The sequence below is a fragment of the Pleurodeles waltl genome, chromosome 6 (genome assembly GCF_031143425.1).
Source record: "Pleurodeles waltl isolate 20211129_DDA chromosome 6, aPleWal1.hap1.20221129, whole genome shotgun sequence".
In the NCBI taxonomy this organism is placed as follows: domain Eukaryota; kingdom Metazoa; phylum Chordata; class Amphibia; order Caudata; family Salamandridae; genus Pleurodeles; species Pleurodeles waltl.
Genome location: NC_090445.1, coordinates 764,285,927 through 764,303,410, shown reverse-complemented (window position 1 = coordinate 764,303,410; position 17,484 = coordinate 764,285,927). Strand labels below are relative to the sequence as shown.

General features: G+C 41.4%; 1 protein-coding gene across 1 annotated transcript in view; it reads right to left on the bottom strand.

Annotated features, from left to right (window-relative positions):
* Positions 1 to 17,484, bottom strand: part of GPAM (glycerol-3-phosphate acyltransferase, mitochondrial) — a 242,489-nt gene that overhangs the window by 125,185 nt on the left and 99,820 nt on the right. Inside the window, exon 10 of the mRNA XM_069239392.1 lies at positions 3,451 to 3,663. Coding sequence (XP_069095493.1) covers positions 3,451 to 3,663 — 213 coding nt within the window. The remainder of the gene's footprint in view (positions 1 to 3,450; positions 3,664 to 17,484) is intronic.

Below are 17,484 nucleotides of genomic sequence, written 5' to 3'. Positions count from 1 at the left end.
AGGCAAGTGGTACTACTATTGCACATCTATCTTTTTTTTGTTTTTGTTTTTAAAGAGAGCTCTCTCTTGCTATGCCTCAGTAGCATGGGCTCTTTCTGCTGGTATATCCGGCAACAGTAGTACACAAGTGCAAATTCCTTCTTGTGTCACTGCATTTTCTCTTGTGCTGCTGGGCCTCATTGTCCTTGCACTGCTTCTTCTTCACAAGGAAGTGTGTGATACTTTGTTATCGTTAGAGGCAAGTTCCTGTAAATTGGCTGCTACAGGCTTCTCTTAGGCAAGAGGCCACACTCATCCAGGGCCTACCGATTTCTACATTTTATTCTTAAGACATCGCCATGTGGTCATATTCTGTGTTGATGGCTGTTTTCAATCTATGGTGAAGATCCGGTTGTTTCTGCATGTTCTTTAAACATTATGGCTGCGTCTTTTACTGGGATTGCTCGTACGGGGATTGGTTTCTCCCTTCGAACACAATCTCCCTGGTCTGTTCCTTTCAATCTATTCTTCTGGTTTCATTATATTTAGACCTCTTGGTGGTAGGTATAGCGTTTCTGCATTATTAAGGTTCCTTAATTCATGAGGGTATATTCCCATTTGCTGTGTTTCTCACTCCCTTCATGAGATACCTATACACTTGGGTATGCTACAGACAGTAGACGTGCTTTGTCTTTTACTTCTGGTGGTTTAATGTCCCCCATTTCCTGTAGGGGCATTATTTCCGATAGTGAGCAACTGTTGCAACTCCGTTCATTCTGTACTACAGCCAGGTTTCTCACCTGTTGTCTTCTTTTAAGCTTTTTGTTATCAGCCACCTAATGAGGAATTCTAAGTCAGTTGGCATTTGTTTACATGCTTTGATAGCCTTCTTTTTCAGGGATGTGTGTGATGTCCTTCACATCCTTTCTCTTGTATTAGTTCAGTCTTGCCGATTGCGCGGCCCTCATGCATTTTTATGACACCATTGTAGTGTTGGCTTTTGTCTTGTCCCATATCTAATTATACCTATTTCCTTTGTTGTTACATCAGGCTTGAAAAATCATAAAAATATTACTAGAACTGCAGGTCGAGTACCCTGAATAATCTACTTGAACACAACTGTAATGTACGTAACCTGAAAAAGGGTCTCAAATTGTGTGATCCTAGGCAAATATTTTAGTTTACAAATTTGTTTTTTCTTCATTCTCACATGAGTGCACCTTCAAATATTTGAACTTAGCATTTCTGCTGTACAGAAAAAAAGTCTTAGGCTCCATGTATAAAAAGAATCTAGCCCATATATGGGGGTGGGGTAACACATGATCCATGATTTGCCTCTTAGTTTACTAATAGCATTGCTATCAGAGCAGGAGTGTTTATCAGTTTATGTTTAAACAATCACTTTAAAAAAATATGTTCCTAAGGCATGAAGTGGAAATGCACTCATTTATAGACAGTACATTTCCAAGAAATGTCCAAAAACCTTCCTAACTTGCAGGTTTATTGATAAAACTATATAATGTATTCATCTGTAAAAAATGGGTTTCAGAAAACATTTATTCTTTGCCCATCACCAAGTAAAGTGTTCTGATTTGTTTTCATCCTATTAAAATATTTTTTTCAGCACACAAAAGTACAAACAATGGGCTTTCACAACTACTATTCTGAAATATTTGTACAGTTGACTTAGTTATTTAAATGTTATTTATTAGGATAAACCTGACACCCTACAGCCTTTCATTTCACAGTCTTTCTACAGCAAATTAGACCATTCACCTTACAAAATCCTGGAACTCTGCAGTCAGAAAGAAAATTAATTGAAAGACAAATTTACTTTTGACCTCTGACTCTGAACACAGAGCAAATGTGACAGGAACAAGATTTAAAAGAGTCTTTTTTGCTTCTTCACTCTGTGACTGAACAGAACCACCTGTTGTTTATAAACTCGCCAGAAGGGGCGAGTAAGTCCTAAAAATGGCTCCACCTGATCAAATATGACTTGCCACAGCGAGAGGGCCAGTAGAATTTTCAAGGGCTGTACATTGACAATCATTTTTTCTTTACTCCTATGTGCATTCTACCTTCTAGATGTCCCCGAGGCATTATCGCATCTCTGGCAGTTTATTCTTGGGACAATAGTTGCTGTTTAAATCTTCGCCATAATCTATTGCAGCATTGTTCAACGCTTCTTCATAAATGGGTTCTGGCTTTACACTTTCTCTATGCTTTGACAGAGCAGCTTGGCTGTTTTTTATGGTGAATAGCTATAGCTCAAGGTATAGCCTATTGACTCTGAAATCCATATTCAGGTCGATCACGAGTTCCATCCCACCTTTGGGTCAGGTGGTTTGTGTGTTTATATTGTTTGTCTCCTCCCAAAACATTTTGTTCCATTGCCACGGCAATGCTATTCTCATGCTTTTCAGTGCCTTTATGTCCTTAACTGCCTGTGGTCCCTTCCACAGTTCTTATGGTGGATTATGTTCTTATTTACTTCATCTTTCTAGACTGGCTTGTTCTAGTTAGTGACTTTTCGCAGGATTAGTCGCTTGCATTAAAGTCTGCTACGCATTGCCCGAGAAGCAAATCCATGAGGGCTTGCATGCTTATTCTACCAGATTTAGATACCATCCACTGCATTAGAATGTGCTGTTTGAACAGTCAGGGCCACTGTGACAGGCATTTGCCCTTCTGGACCTACAGGCGTTTCTGGTCCGAAATCGGCCTGCACACCCTCCTCCAGGGATGGTATTGTTTAGGTATCCAATGATAAGGTAATGAATATGTGGCTAGATGTCTATCAAATGAGCAAGTTACTTACCTTCGGTAACGCCTTATCTGGTAGGCAGGATCTAGCCGCAGATTCCTTACTGACCCACCCATCCATCCATCCATCCTCCCCACTTTGAGGCTGATTTCTACAAACAGGGACTTCTCTTTCAGGGGAAGATCTACAAAGTGATTTCTCTTTTTATCTCAAAGTTCCCTTTTTGGCATTAAGATCCTTCATTGGGGGCTCATAACTGATTAACACAGAAATATATATTTTTTGGCACACTGTTTCAATAGGTAGTTTCTATAAGTGGCTCTACATTTTGGCCCGAAAAACAGTCAGGGAAGAAACTGATGCCAGCATGTCGTGGAGGGGATTATATGGACACAGTCGATGTCCCATCCAGGGGATGACGTCACTACTGAGTCGCACAATACCCTCTACTGATGCATAGAGGTGCTGCTGGAAACAATTTCCAGAGAATAATTAAAAAGGTAGAGAATTTACGGCTAGATCCTGTCTCTATCAGATAAGGCGTTACCGAAGGTAAGTAACTTGTTCATATATACATGTATGTGTATAGTGTGTGTATGTGTGTGCAAAAAGGGGTAGCGATAAAACACACACAAAATCCATACAGTGCAATTAAAATTATTGTTACTGATAAAGACACATCTAGTGGCATCAAAGGCTCTCACCAGCTGTTCACTGTTATAGTGTCCTTCAATGATCCGATCATAGGATATCCCGACAGGTATGATCTGCATGTCAGCAATGGCATCAGTGCAGAGACTGTCCACCAATACAGACAGCAGTCCTGCCCGGCCACAGGAAGTCTTTCCACTTCGGGAGCGTGTGCCTTCCAAAAAAATCTCCAGAGATTGCTGTTCCTTTAAAAGTTCTTGAATGTACTGAAAAGGAGAGAATTAAATATTTAAAAAATGTCTCTGAATTTGTGATTCAATATAAAGAGGACCATTGAAGTTATGTGATTGGGCAGGTGCTTCATTTTTTGCATAATTATAGATGTGCCCCATTTGTCACATAATTCATCCTCTGCTGAATAATCTGCAGATTTTAACAAAAACAAATGTTTGTAGCTCAAACATTTAAAAATGCAGCGACATGTGTTGAAGGCCCATTGCAAAGTTTAACTGGTCACCTTTCTGTAGCTTATTGCAGTATTTGGGTGTTACACTGGTACTATTGATGTGAAACCAATACCCAGGCAGGGCAAAAATTACAAAAGAATGGAGTATCACAAATTGTGCTGCATTACCCTGGATAATTTGCCTTCTCTTGCTGCATAATTTACTCAACTCTGCTGCATTATTAGGCCACCCCCTGACGTATAATTCCAGCAGTCCTGAATATAAATAGGTGATGCGATGCAAATCTATCTGAAGTACATTTGATCAACAAAAAATAATTTGAAGTAAATATAATTTCATGGGTTCCAACCTACACAGAACTTTATTGGAGAGAATGTAAAACTTAAAAAGTTTGGAAATAACATACATCTGTTAACAATACCTTTCATGCAGCATACAAACAGACCTTAACCAGCAGAATACAATACTTTTCTTGATGCCCAGATCCTTGGCTCCATGCTAGAACCTCATATCAAACACTACTCATACAAGTGCAAGTCATCAACCTCTTCTTCAGTGCAAAAATACAGAAGACCCTTCAGCACATCGCAAAACCACAAGTGTGTTTCTCCAGTTAGAACCACAGCATATCATAGCATCCTGCAATGGTCATCCTTCTCAGCCCCATTTCTCGCAGATCTTTCTGACATACAAACCTCTTTCAAAGCGACCTCCTATTAACATGAAGTCATGCCTTCATCACTCATTAAAGCTCCCTCCAGAGAAGTTTCCTCGCACACAGTAACTATTTTGAATGCCTCTCTCACTCAAGGTTTCCTCCCAGAAGCTCTCAAGACAGGACAGAGCCTTCCTTCTTAATACCATCGAAAACCAGTCTAAGCCCGACTCCAATACTACATCAACACCAATCATCTCCTGTATTCCTATTAATCTGGCTTCATATCACACTGCAGGATGAAGACAACAACATGACATCATGGGTGATGCCCTCCTCACTACAGATGACGATGACTTTCACCTCCAGATATTGCCAACACTATCGACCACCCACCCTTATCCGCACCAAATCCACAACAGATAACCCTACTTGAAAAATTCTTCAGCTCCTGGCATCCAATCCCTCAAACACCTCCTTCTCTTTACGCAGACGTTGACATTGATTAGCTACACAAAGTTCAACCCCACCAAGACAGAATTCCTGTTATTCATCAAGAAAAACAGTCAACAAATAGTACAACCATGGCTAAATGACATGAACCTCGACATTTTCCAATTTCAACTTTCACTTAATGGCAAGTTACTGGGATTCATCCATGGCAGAAACCTCCTCCTCAGGAAACATGATGCCAAGAAAACAAAGTCAGCCTGATGCAGGCTCTCTCTACTGAGAAAAGTGAAACCAGGAGGATGGGGGGTGCTACACTATGTGGATACACTTGCACAGCGCTCGCAGTCTAACCCTAATTAACCTCTGACAGAAGTTGTTCATACACTGACTTTCATATGTGGATGGGGGAGATCCACACCCTCGTCAACGCATATACGATCTCTCTGACCAACGCCATCCGTGCACACATCAATATCCACTCTTATGACGACTGTAGCATCTTCCCCAGCCGGGGTATCCACAAGTAACTACACCACACACTGAGCTGCGTATTATACGCCTTTATTCATCTGTGTGTAACTGCCAACTCAACATTCTAAAATTGCATTCACTTCAACACGTTCTAACACTTATGTCACAGTTCTACAGAGCCATTTAGGAGCCAAGAGGGTTCCACCATTCTGAACTCAAACAACACTACATCTCCCCCCTCTGTTAAATGAAAAATTTCAATTTTTTACACAATCATAGCTATTTGATGAGCCTTCGTGGCACTCTGGTTCCATACAGCGATCATGTTTTTAGAAACTGGGATTGTCAATAGGAGTGTCCACAATATGCGTTGGCAATGCAGGAGCAACAGCAGACTGGGGTTTTTCAATTGTCCTTTCCGAATCAGTCTCTACGTCATTATCTGACCAGTGGGAAGCCTCAAGTTTGAAATGAGAGAAATTTTGAGCAATGGATTTCTCAGGACATTGGGCAGTCACCATGTGTCCTGTGCTGGTTACGACATGAAATGGCTCAGCATCAAATGGAGCATCAGACTTACTTTTCTCAACTGACGGGCAAGCACTCAATTTCCTCTTGTGAAAACAAAGTCCTTTGCATGTCGCTTGTCTGCATAGGCCTTCATGTTCTTTTTACGATCTTTGTTACGGGATTCCACCTCAGATTTTGATCATGGGTTAGTCCATTGTGGTAACTTGGTCGTCATTTTTCTCCAAAACATTAAGAATCCAGGGCTCCTTTACTGTCCGTCTTCTGTACTACCAATATGGGAGAAACCCATGGCGCTGGACCAGCAAGACACTTAATGATATCTTGTTTAAGTAATGTTTTGAGTTACTTTTCAACAATTCATGCTATTCTTCAGTATCTTTGTGCAACAGGATGAACATCCTCATTAACATGCAATCGTACTTTTGTAGTCTTAAGTTGTCCTAACCCATGAAACAAAGAAGGGAACTGACTTACTATTTCATGATGAGCATCCACATTGTAGTTCAATGAGATCAGTCCCATATCAGCAGCTGGGCTGAAACAGAATAAACAGGCACTTGACACCCTGAAGCACGTGAACGGGAGCTTGCACCTTTGTCTCCCTGTTTCATCGTCGCTATGATTGAACCTTGACTTTTTAATGGCGTTGATGCAGCCCCTTTGTATACTTTAGTTTTTTTATGGCATCAGTTGCGGTAATGGAGATAGTTTATTATACGTCTCTTCAGGCATAATGTTTATCGACGCACCACTGTTGATAATGAAAGGTAATGAACAACTGTTTACTTCGTACAATTTTTTAACAATGTTTGGGGGACTTTGTTGTTTTTTCATGTCAACTTTTCTTTGACTGATATTTCTCTTCACATGGGCCAGACCCACATGCGGATATTTTTCTGAAGTAAACATCGACATTGCAGAATCAACTTCTTCATTTTCACTTGATACTGAAGAACTTTTCTGATGATAATTTCGATGACTATCAACTTCATTTGATGTTGATTTGTTTCAAATGGTGTTAATGCTTGAGCGGGAGTTGAATGCCGCTTCTGGAACGTTCTGTTTATTTCATCTTTTCGCTGTGACGCACGTACTTTTTCCTTTGTCTTGTAAACCGTTAAAATATGGTTCTCATTCCCACAGATGTGGCAAATCTGTCCAATGGCGGGACATTTACCTTTGTGTGGTAATAACAATACACAACTGGGCACACAACTTGTTTTCCCATGGATAAATCACCTTGGGTTCTTCAGCTTTGTGTTTCTTCTGGCTTTTCATGTTCATGATTTTGTGGGCTCCTGGCCTCCATGTCAGCCGCTTGTCGACCAGCACGCTCTTCGGTTTTGGCAGCCAAAATAACTTCCTCCAGAATAAGATACTCTCTCAGCATCTGTTGCACCTGGCCAGCATCAATCACCTGAATAATCTGACAAGAATCTGTCAATCACTCAGAGGCGCACTGCTTCCTCATCTTTAAAATCATTAAACCTACAGTGTTTGATGAGCGTATCCAGTCTTTCAAAAATTGTGTCCATGTTTTCACCAACTGTGATGTTCCTCAATGAAAATATACTTTTCGTAATCTACATTCAGCACTAACCTTTAGATTCAAGGCTTCTTCAGTTTGACAGTACATAACTTTCAGCTTGCGGCATTTTCTTTATGACTTTTTACATCTTCATCCGCAAGATTCTTGAGGTATTTGATAATAGTTTTGTTATCAGTTTCTTCTAGTGCATGAATGAAATCATCAAATGTCTCTATCCCTGCAGTCCATCTATCGCCAATATTCTGCTTTGCAGTGATATCAAATGGTAGTGGTGGTTTCAGGAAGGCTGCAAGATTATAACTGTTTATACAATTGGTCGACACTGACGATTGAGTTTTCTTCGATACTGTGCTGTTCACTAGGAACTGATTTTTCCATGCCATCTTTAAGTCCCTGTGACGTGCTGGACCATGGGTCACCCTGGAGAGTCTGATGGATACAAAGAAAGAGGTCATATTTCTACAGAGTTCGTCACTTTTTTGGAGACCTTTGGAGTTGTTCAGAGACGCCACATGGAAGCTTTGATGGTGTTCCGCTTCAGGCATTAAACTGCTCAGTAAGCACAACCCCTGTACTACTACTTCTTGGGCCTCCTTGCCCACTGCTGAGGTCGAATAACTTTTCTTCTAGAGGCTCTGGTAAGAATAACAACAGTTTGCTATATTATCAATTGTTCTGTCAGCTAGGGCTTTTATGCATCCTACTTGTATTTGATCATGGTAGTTTCATTGCTTCTTTTCTTTACCCGTTTGAAGCTACCTTTAGCATTATCACTTCGTACACAGTATAGCTTTATGCTGCATAGTACTGCAGGACCTCTCTTAATGGCCTTGCCAACAGGTTCTTGGCCACAGATGTGTAGGTTTCTCAATGCAGGTTCCTTTTATCTTGAAACGCTTTACACCAGCTAGAGATGTGCTTTGACTCCACATACACCAAATGTTGATTCTGCACTTCCAACTGTCTCAAGCTCAACCCAGACAAGACAGAAGTAGTGATCTTCAACAAGAACACCTGATGGGTGCCCAAATTTGGATCCACACTCAGCACCTATGCCACGAACTTCAGATTAAACACTGGCAGCAAAATAGACATGACTGCACGAGTCAAGACCATCACTGCATCCTGCTTCCACATGCTGAAGATGCTGAGAACGATTTTCAAATGGCTCCAAAGCAACACTAGAAAAACTGTCATCCACGCCGTAGTCACCAGAAAGTTGGGCTACAGGAACACCCTCTATGCCAGGATTACTAGGCAACTCACTAGAAGACTACAAATCATCCAGCACTCAGCAGTTAGACTCATCCTCAACCTCCCACACAGAAATTACATCAAACCTCATGGAGCTCCACTTGCTCCTGATACACAAACGTGCTCATTCTAAACTACATATTCAAGGAAGTACACAACATAGGCCCCAGCTACCTGAACAGTTGCATCTCCTTCCACCAACCGACCAGACACCTCTACTCTGTAGGACTCCTACTTGCGTACATCCCACACATGCACAGAATCAGACCAGGATGATAGGCTTTCTCTTACAACACTACTAACGCGTGGAACAACCTGCCTTCTCCTCTCTTCTTAAATTCTGCTGGAAGCTGAAGACCTGGCTTCTCAATTAACCAACCAACCATAGGCAAGGCTAGGCGCACGCATACACACACCTTCTCAGCACCAGGATTCCCTTGCAGTGCGTTTTACAAATACACATACCACAAGGATCCACTACATAAGAAAATGAGGGTGTCACTGGCCACAGTTGTTACTCTCCATCACACCATACAGATTTGATACCCGTGTTTATTTTCACTATGCTTGTGTTTAAGTTGTTGAGGTTATTTGGGTGGAAGAAGAGAGGAGGGAAGGCTATGTGCAGCAAAGTCACAACACTTTAACAACATCTCAGAAACTCAGTGAAGGAGGATTTTTAATGCACTGATGACAATCCTAATAGCAAACTAATAAATACACTTCGTGGTTAGAATTGTAACTTGGACTTTAGGGGCATGAGCATGTCAATGAAAAGACATATGGTGTTTATCAGTAGAGAAATACCGGATCTAATATGTTTACAGGCGACATCTTGTGGTGAAGGATGTAAGACTAATGTTTTATCAGCTATATCTCATACATTTATTTGCCACCATCAAAGCTAATGAAAAGAAGCTGGGGATGCTGGCTACATATAAGCTCCTGTCCTTAGAAATACATGAAGAACTCCCAGACATACTAGAAGAGAGATATGTCATACTAATAGGTAACCTTAGTGGACGGAAGATTACCCATGCAGCCTCATACACCCTCAACACAGGCCAAGAAGCACATATAATGGCGATTCTGGATGTAGTACAGGAGAAGAAATGTGAGATTCTGTGGGAGGGAAAACCTTATTATAGTCCATCATCCAGAGAAAGACGAATATATGTTACATTGCAACACAGGTATTGGATACAAATGTTACACTATAAGTTGGCCAATACCAGCTTATTTGACTTGCGGAGGGGAATCCATCGAGCAGAAATGGAATTCACCTTTTTCACATAGCCACAGAGCATTCTCCAGAGTTCATCAGATATGGGGGACACATACAGTAATGGCCTAGACAACCAAAATATAGATAGTCCTGCTAACACTATCAGACCACACACCCATAATATGGACCCTTCCAGGGGGGAATATATACAGGGGAGATTTTGGAAATTCGATTTATCTATACTTAAAGTTAGACACAACAAAAAAAAGAGATGAGAAATCAGATAAACATGTTTTTCAGCATTAACTGGGAAAGACACTGGCTGCTACCATGTGTGAAGACTTACAGTAACGATCCCTCAAAGCACACATGGACATTCACCAAAAACTATTGGAATCTGAATTAATAATAAAACAACAACAATATATAGAGAAAAAGTTCTTCAGTTTCTGAATGATAGGATGACAAGAGTCAGAGCCACTTAGACTTACTCAAAGAGAGGGAAATCAGAGAATGCCCTCCTGCACCTTAAACACAAATTCTATGAAAAAGCTAATAAAGTGGATTATTGGTAGCTCGAATGAGAAGAGGAAAAGAGGCTGGACGTGTACCCAATGCTACATAATGGGACGGGTACTGACCAAAACCTAAATCCAACAAAAGGAAGACACTCTTATAATGTTACCAAGCGCTTTACCAGAGTCAATGACCCACCCAACAAGTAATAACAGACTTCTTCGCTTCTGTACAATTTCCTATCCTACCCCGTGACACAAAAGTTGACTTACTGAAGGAGTTAACATGCGGGAAATTATTAAATATATCCTACCACACTAAGCTCCTGGCCCAGTTAGCTTGACCAATGGGCTTTACAAATGCTTTAATTCCCTGACATCCCACTGGACCAGATGATTTAGTATGTTTCAGGACAATGGAAGTGAGAAGCAATCTGTGTGAGAAACAGACATAGCCAGATACATAAAATGGACAGGGCCAAAGAAAAATGTACAGCTTTTAGGATCATGTTACTTCTTAACTCAGATTTTGAAAGACTGAAAAAATATATGCCCCTTTCCGATTGATCCAGACCACTTGAATTTAATAAGAAACTTCCAGGGTTTTGATAACATATGAAAAAGCTACTTTCCTGAGGTAATAATCTTCTGGTGGATAATCTTCATGCCCCTGATTCCTCACCTGTAGAATAATCTAAGACATCAAACTGGATCAGGAAATTTCAAAGCTCTGATGTCACCAGTAGGAGCCGCTGGCTGCATCAATGCCAAAAGGCATGTAGCGTCCACCCCGGCATACATATGTCTGTTTCCATCCATTTTTTTCCAAGCCTTCAATAGATAAACTGACATCAATGGAGCAGTGCAGTGGCAAATATATTTTGGGATCTTATTAACTTTCCCTACAACAATCAAACCGGAGAGGTGGGTGGGTCAATGAGTAATTTGAAGGTAGATAACATATCTACCAGAAAGCAGGGAAGAAGAGGGAAGTAACTTTCTTCTGATGGATAATTCCACTTGGAGATTCCCATCTGTGGAATAGATTCCAGAGCCCTGCCCCATCAAGGAAGAAGGTTGATGGAGTTGAACTAGGAAATCCTGCAAGAGGCAGCTGGCTAAGTAGACCTTCACTACACAACTTGCAATCCAGACAATAATGCTCGACAAACAAGAAGCTGTCCTGCATAACCTGCAATGGGTACTCCTCTCATAAAAGCATAAGTGGTAGCTTTAGCTCTAGTGGAATGGGCTTTAATTCCCCCAGTAAAAGATTCTGGAGGTAATGCAGAAGATAATCCATCTCAAAAGGATTATTTTCTGCACTGCTTTGCCTTTCTTGGCACCACAGTAACCCATGAATAGCTGGTCATCTAGTCGGGTGTATTTGGTGTGGTCCAGGTAATAGTTGACCACCCGCCTAGGATCCAAGCTATGCAACTGCTGTTCCTCCTCCTTGGGATGGGGAGGGGGATAGAAAGTTGGAAGAATGCTGTACTGACATAAATGGAAAAAAGTCACAAATCTGTAGGAAAGCAGCCGTGGTTACCAACACTAACATGTACAGGTAAAAGATGTAATTGAAAGATGGGAACTATGAGCCCGTAACTTGCTTATCTGTTCGGTTGAGGTTACTGCCGCTAGAAAAGCTGTTTCCAAGGTCACCATCATTAAGGGACAATGCGAGGGCTCAAATGGACTGCCTATTCAAAAAATTAAAACAAAACTTGAAGTTTCACTGGGGAACAACAGAGGGGGTTGGAGGATACCAATTAATCAGTCCTTTCAGAAAACGCATTACAATCATAAACCTGAACAAGGACAGCTGATCTGGCAGACAAAGAAATGCCTACAGTTCAGCAAGATTTTTTTGGGCAGTACCAATTATACACCCTTTCTGGGCAAGGGAAAGTGAGAACCGCAAGACCTGGGACAACTTGGCATGCAAGGAGTCTATACTACTGTCCAGACACCATGCACAAAGTTGCACTGTCAGCCACAGTAAGCAGACTTTGTGGAGGGGTGATGTGCTCACAGTATAACATCAACCACCTCTGGTGGCAGCTGAGAGGAACTTAGATGTCCAGCCTCAGTTCCCAGGCATGTATGTGAGGCATCATGGCTTGGGGAGCAGCACCGCCGCCTCTGAGTGGGAGAGGAGGTCCGGTCTGAATGGCAGCTTAGGCAGGCAGTTTATGCAGAAGCGCAGAGGGTCTACATACCACAATACTTCTCTGCCATCCCAGGGCAATGAGAATGACTTGGGGCCTGGTATTGGCAAATCTTCTTCAGAAATCAAGATATCAAGGATATTGGGAGCGGTGCGTAGTGCAGCTGAAAGTACCCCCCACCCAGGCTGAGTGCCCCACTAAGTGAAGAAGTCGAGGACTACCTCCGGTAGAAAACACTACTCACCCTGCAGTATGTTCAAAATCAAAAACATAACTTACAAAGCCATTATGACATGACAAACCTGGATATCTAGCTGACAACCTCACAATCTTTAAAGGATCTTGGCACACATGAAGCCAGGACACCACTAGACTGGAAACAAAGAAGTGGGACACTTCTTTTCCATAAGGACCACGTCCCCTGCTACAATTTAGGAAAGATAGGAAAATGAATATTTTTGAAGAACACTACAGGATGATGCAGTAAATGTCCACACACCAGCTTCCTTTCAAATCACTAGTTGACTGTATTCTTGGCACTGCTCAAACTACACAAACACCACATACAAGTGTAACCCGAGGAGTTTGACAGTGACTTCCACTGAACAGAAATGTGGGAACATAATTAAGGATGTGTTGATGCTGCCACATTGAGGGAGACAGGGAGGTTGGCAAGGGGGCAGGAAGTGTAATAGCCCTCCCAAATGTGGGATGCGGTACATAAGGTGTAGCCTTCCCAAATGTGGGATGTGGTGCATACGTTTGACTGTAACTTGGTGTTTTGACTGAAAACCAATGGGGATGTGTAGGAAGCTGGCTTTGTATGTACTATATCAAAATGAGATATAGTGTGCACAGAGTCCAAGGATTTCCCCAAGAGGCTTGACAGAAGCAATAACAGATAATACTAATGATCTATTTGTGGTAGTGTGGTCAAGCAGTTAGGCTTATTAGAGGGTAGTGTTAAGCATTTGTTGTACACACTCGAGCAATAAATGAGAACACACACTCAATGACTTACTCCAGGCCAATAGGTTTTTATTTAGAAAAATATTATTTTCTTAATTTATTTTAGAACCAAAAGATTCAAATTGCAGGTAAGCACATTAAATGTAAGGTACTTTGCATAGGTAAAGTTAGAACTTTGAACCAAAACAGTGATGTACACAGTTTTTCATAAAATGGCAATAAGCTATTTTAAAAGTGGACACTGTGCAAAATTAAACGGTTCCTGGGGGAGGTAAGTACAGTTTGGTTCATACGGTGTAGTGAAAATAAGTATGTTTGACCACTGACTGTGTTTCACCACTGTGCATATTAGTTGTTCAATGTTCACCAGTAGCACATTACAATTTGTTTTCGGTTTAGCTGCCTATTGGCTTTAAAGTGGCATTAGACATTACATCCTGTATTCAGTTTAGCTGCCTTTGGCTTTAACGTGGCATTAGACATTCAGTTTAGCTGCCTATTGGCTTTATCGTGGAGTTAGACATTGCAGTTGAGACATTGTAGATGAGCTGTGTTTTTCCACAGGGTAAACCAAGCTGTGTTTTACGTAGATTCACTCACCGAACACTAATCATGATAAGGAAGCGCATATTTTGTTTTTTTTCTCTAGTCAGCCTTGGAAGAGACAGCCTTGAAGGCCTGGCCAACCTTCGACGCTTGTTTCTTCCAACTCTGACCTAAAATAGCTAGCATGTTTTGACTATTAGGGGGAAGGGATAAAAGGTGTCCCTGGGCAGCAGCAAGGGGAATTTTCTGAGACTTCAGTCAGGAGCAGACAGCTGCCTGACCTGTCCCGTACGGGTGGAAAATCTCTTTCTCGCAGTTGAACAGGAGTCATCAACTTGCAGGCATTAGAAAGATGAGGAGCAGTGATAGGCCCTATGGTGATGAATTTTAACTTTTATTCTTTGCTTTGAAGTTATTCTATAATATAATCGCATATATTTGCTGTGTACATTGCAATTGAGAATCACTTTGATATATTTTCCTTTCATTGCTGTGACAATTTTTTAACGTGTGCCTCCAACCTACTAATCTCTCTCAGGAACCTTGTGGTGAAGTAATAATAAATGTCTTCTTTCAACTAAGAAGTGCATTCCAGAGATTGTTTTCAGCTCGGTCATTAGTGAAAGCAAAACATTTTGTCGAGTCGGCAGTCTGGGAGTGGAATTAGAGATTGGAAGTGCACAACTTAAAAGTAATTGTTTTTTTTGTTGTTTGGAGAATTAAAGGAAGCACGGCAGACCATGTTTGAAAATGCATGTGAAGTTGAACTGCCTTATGGTGCTGTGAGAATGAAAATGTCACTTACCCAGTGTACATCTGTTCGTGGCATCAGTCGCTGAGATTCACATGGTATGCATGAGCTCGCCATCTGGTGTTGGGTCGGAGTGTTACAAGTTGTTTTTCTTCGAAGAAGTGTTTTCGAGTCACGGGACCGAGTGACTCCTCCTTCTGTGCTCATTGCGCATGGGCGTCGACTCCATCTTCGATTGTTTTCCCCGCAGAGGGTGAGGTAGGAGTTGTACTATAGTAATAGTGCCCGCGCAATGAAAAATGTAAGTATGTACCTATTAAAGGATTAAATAATATATATACAAATGTACAAAATTGAAGGTAACTTCTGAACTGCTACAGGCTTCCGGGGAGGTGGGTGGGTCCATGTGAATCTCAGCGACTGATGCCACGAACAGATGTACACTGGGTAAGTGACATTTTCAGTTCGATGGCATCTGTCGCTGTAGATACACATGGTATGCATAGACTAGTAAGCAGTTAGTTCCCCATAAGCGGTGGTTTAGCCTGTAGGAGTAGAAGTTGTCTGAAATAGAGTTCTTAATACAGCTTGACCTACTGTAGCTTGTTGTGCGGATAGCACATCTATACAGTAGTGTTTGGTGAATGTGTGAGGCGTAGACCAAGTGGCTGCCTTACATATTTCCTGCATTGGGATGTTTCCTAAAAAGGCCATTGAAGCACCTTTTTTCCTTGTTGAATGTGCCCTGGGAGTAATGGGCAGTTGTCTTTTTGCTTTAAGGTAGCAGATTTGGATGCATTTAACTATCCATCTGGCTATACCTTGTTTTGATATTGGGTTACCTACATGAGGTTTTTGGAATGCAATAAATAGCTGTTTAGTTTTTCTGATGTTTTTTGTTCTGTCAATGTAGTACATTAATGCTCTTTTGACATCTAATGTATGTAGTGCTCTTTCAGCCACAGAATCTGGCTGTGGGAAAAAAACTGGTAGTTCTACCGTTTGATTTAGATGGAATGGTGAAATAACTTTTGGTAAAAATTTTGGATTAGGTCGTAGGACGACCTTATTTTTATGTATTTGTATAAAAGGCTCTTGTGTTGTGAACGCTTGAATTTCACTTACTCTTCTTAGAGATGTAATGGCGATGAGAAAGGCAACTTTCCAGGTTAGGAATTGTATTCCGCAAGAGTGCATGGGTTCGAAAGGTGGGCCCATGAGTCTTGTTAGAACCACGTTTAGGTTCCATGAAGGAACAGGTGGTGTTCTTGGTGGTATAATTCTTTTAAGCCCTTCTATGAATGCCTTGATAACTGGTATTTTATACAAGGAAGTTGAATAGGTAGTTTGCAGGTATGCAGATATTGCTGCAAGGTGTATTTTAATAGAAGAGAAGGCTAGCTTTGCTTTTTGTAAATGGAGCAAGTAATTTACTATATGTTTTGGAGTTGCGTCTAGTGGTTGTATCTGATTATGATGGCAGTACCAAACAAATCTTTTCCACTTACTTGCGTAGCAGTGTCTAGTGGATGGCCTTCTGGCCTGCTTTATGACTTCCATACACTCTTGGCTAAGTTGTAAGTGTCCGAATTCTAGGATTTCAGGAGCCAGATTGCTAGATTCAGCGATGCTGGGTCCGGGTGTCTGATCTGTTGGTTGTGTTGCGTTGCGTTAACAGATCTGGTTTGTTGGGCAGTTTGATGTGTGGTACTACAGACAGATCTAGCAGTGTTGTGTACCAGGGTTGTCTTGCCCAAGTTGGTGCTATTAAAATGAGTTTGAGTTTGTTTTGACTCAATTTGTTTACTAGGTAAGGAAGGAGAGGGAGAGGAGGAAAAGCGTAAGCAAATATTCCTGACCAGTTCATCCATAGGGCATTGCCTTGGGATTGCTTGTGTGGGTATCTGGACGCGAAGTTTTGGCATTTTGCGTTCTCTTTTGTTGCAAATAAGTCTATTTGTGGTGTTCCCCAGAGTGTGAAGTAGGTGTTCAGAATCTGTGGGTGGAATTCCCATTCGTGGACTTGCTGGTGATCTCGAGAGAGATTGTCTGCCAGCTGATTCTGGATCCCCGGAATAAACTGTGCTATTAGACCAATTTGATGGTGGATTGCCCACTTCCATATTTTTTGAGCTAACAAGCTTAACTGCGTTGAATGTGTTCCTCCTTGTTTGTTTAGATAATACATCGTTGTCATGTTGTCTGTTTTGACAAGGATGTATTTGTGGGTTATGATTGGTTGGAAAGCTTTTAGTGCTTGAAAAACTGCTAATAATTCTAGATGATTTATATGCAGTTTTGTTTGATGTATGTTCCATTGTCCTCTTATGTTGTGTTGATTGAGATGTGCTCCCCACCCTGTCATGGAAGCATCTGTTGTTATTACGTACTGTGGCACTGGGTCTTGGAAAGGCCGCCCTATGTTTAAATTTATACTGTTCCACCATAGAAGCGAGAGGTAAGTTTGGCGGTCTAGCAACACCAGATCTAGAAGGTGACCCTGTGCTTGAGACCACTGTGAGGCTAGGCA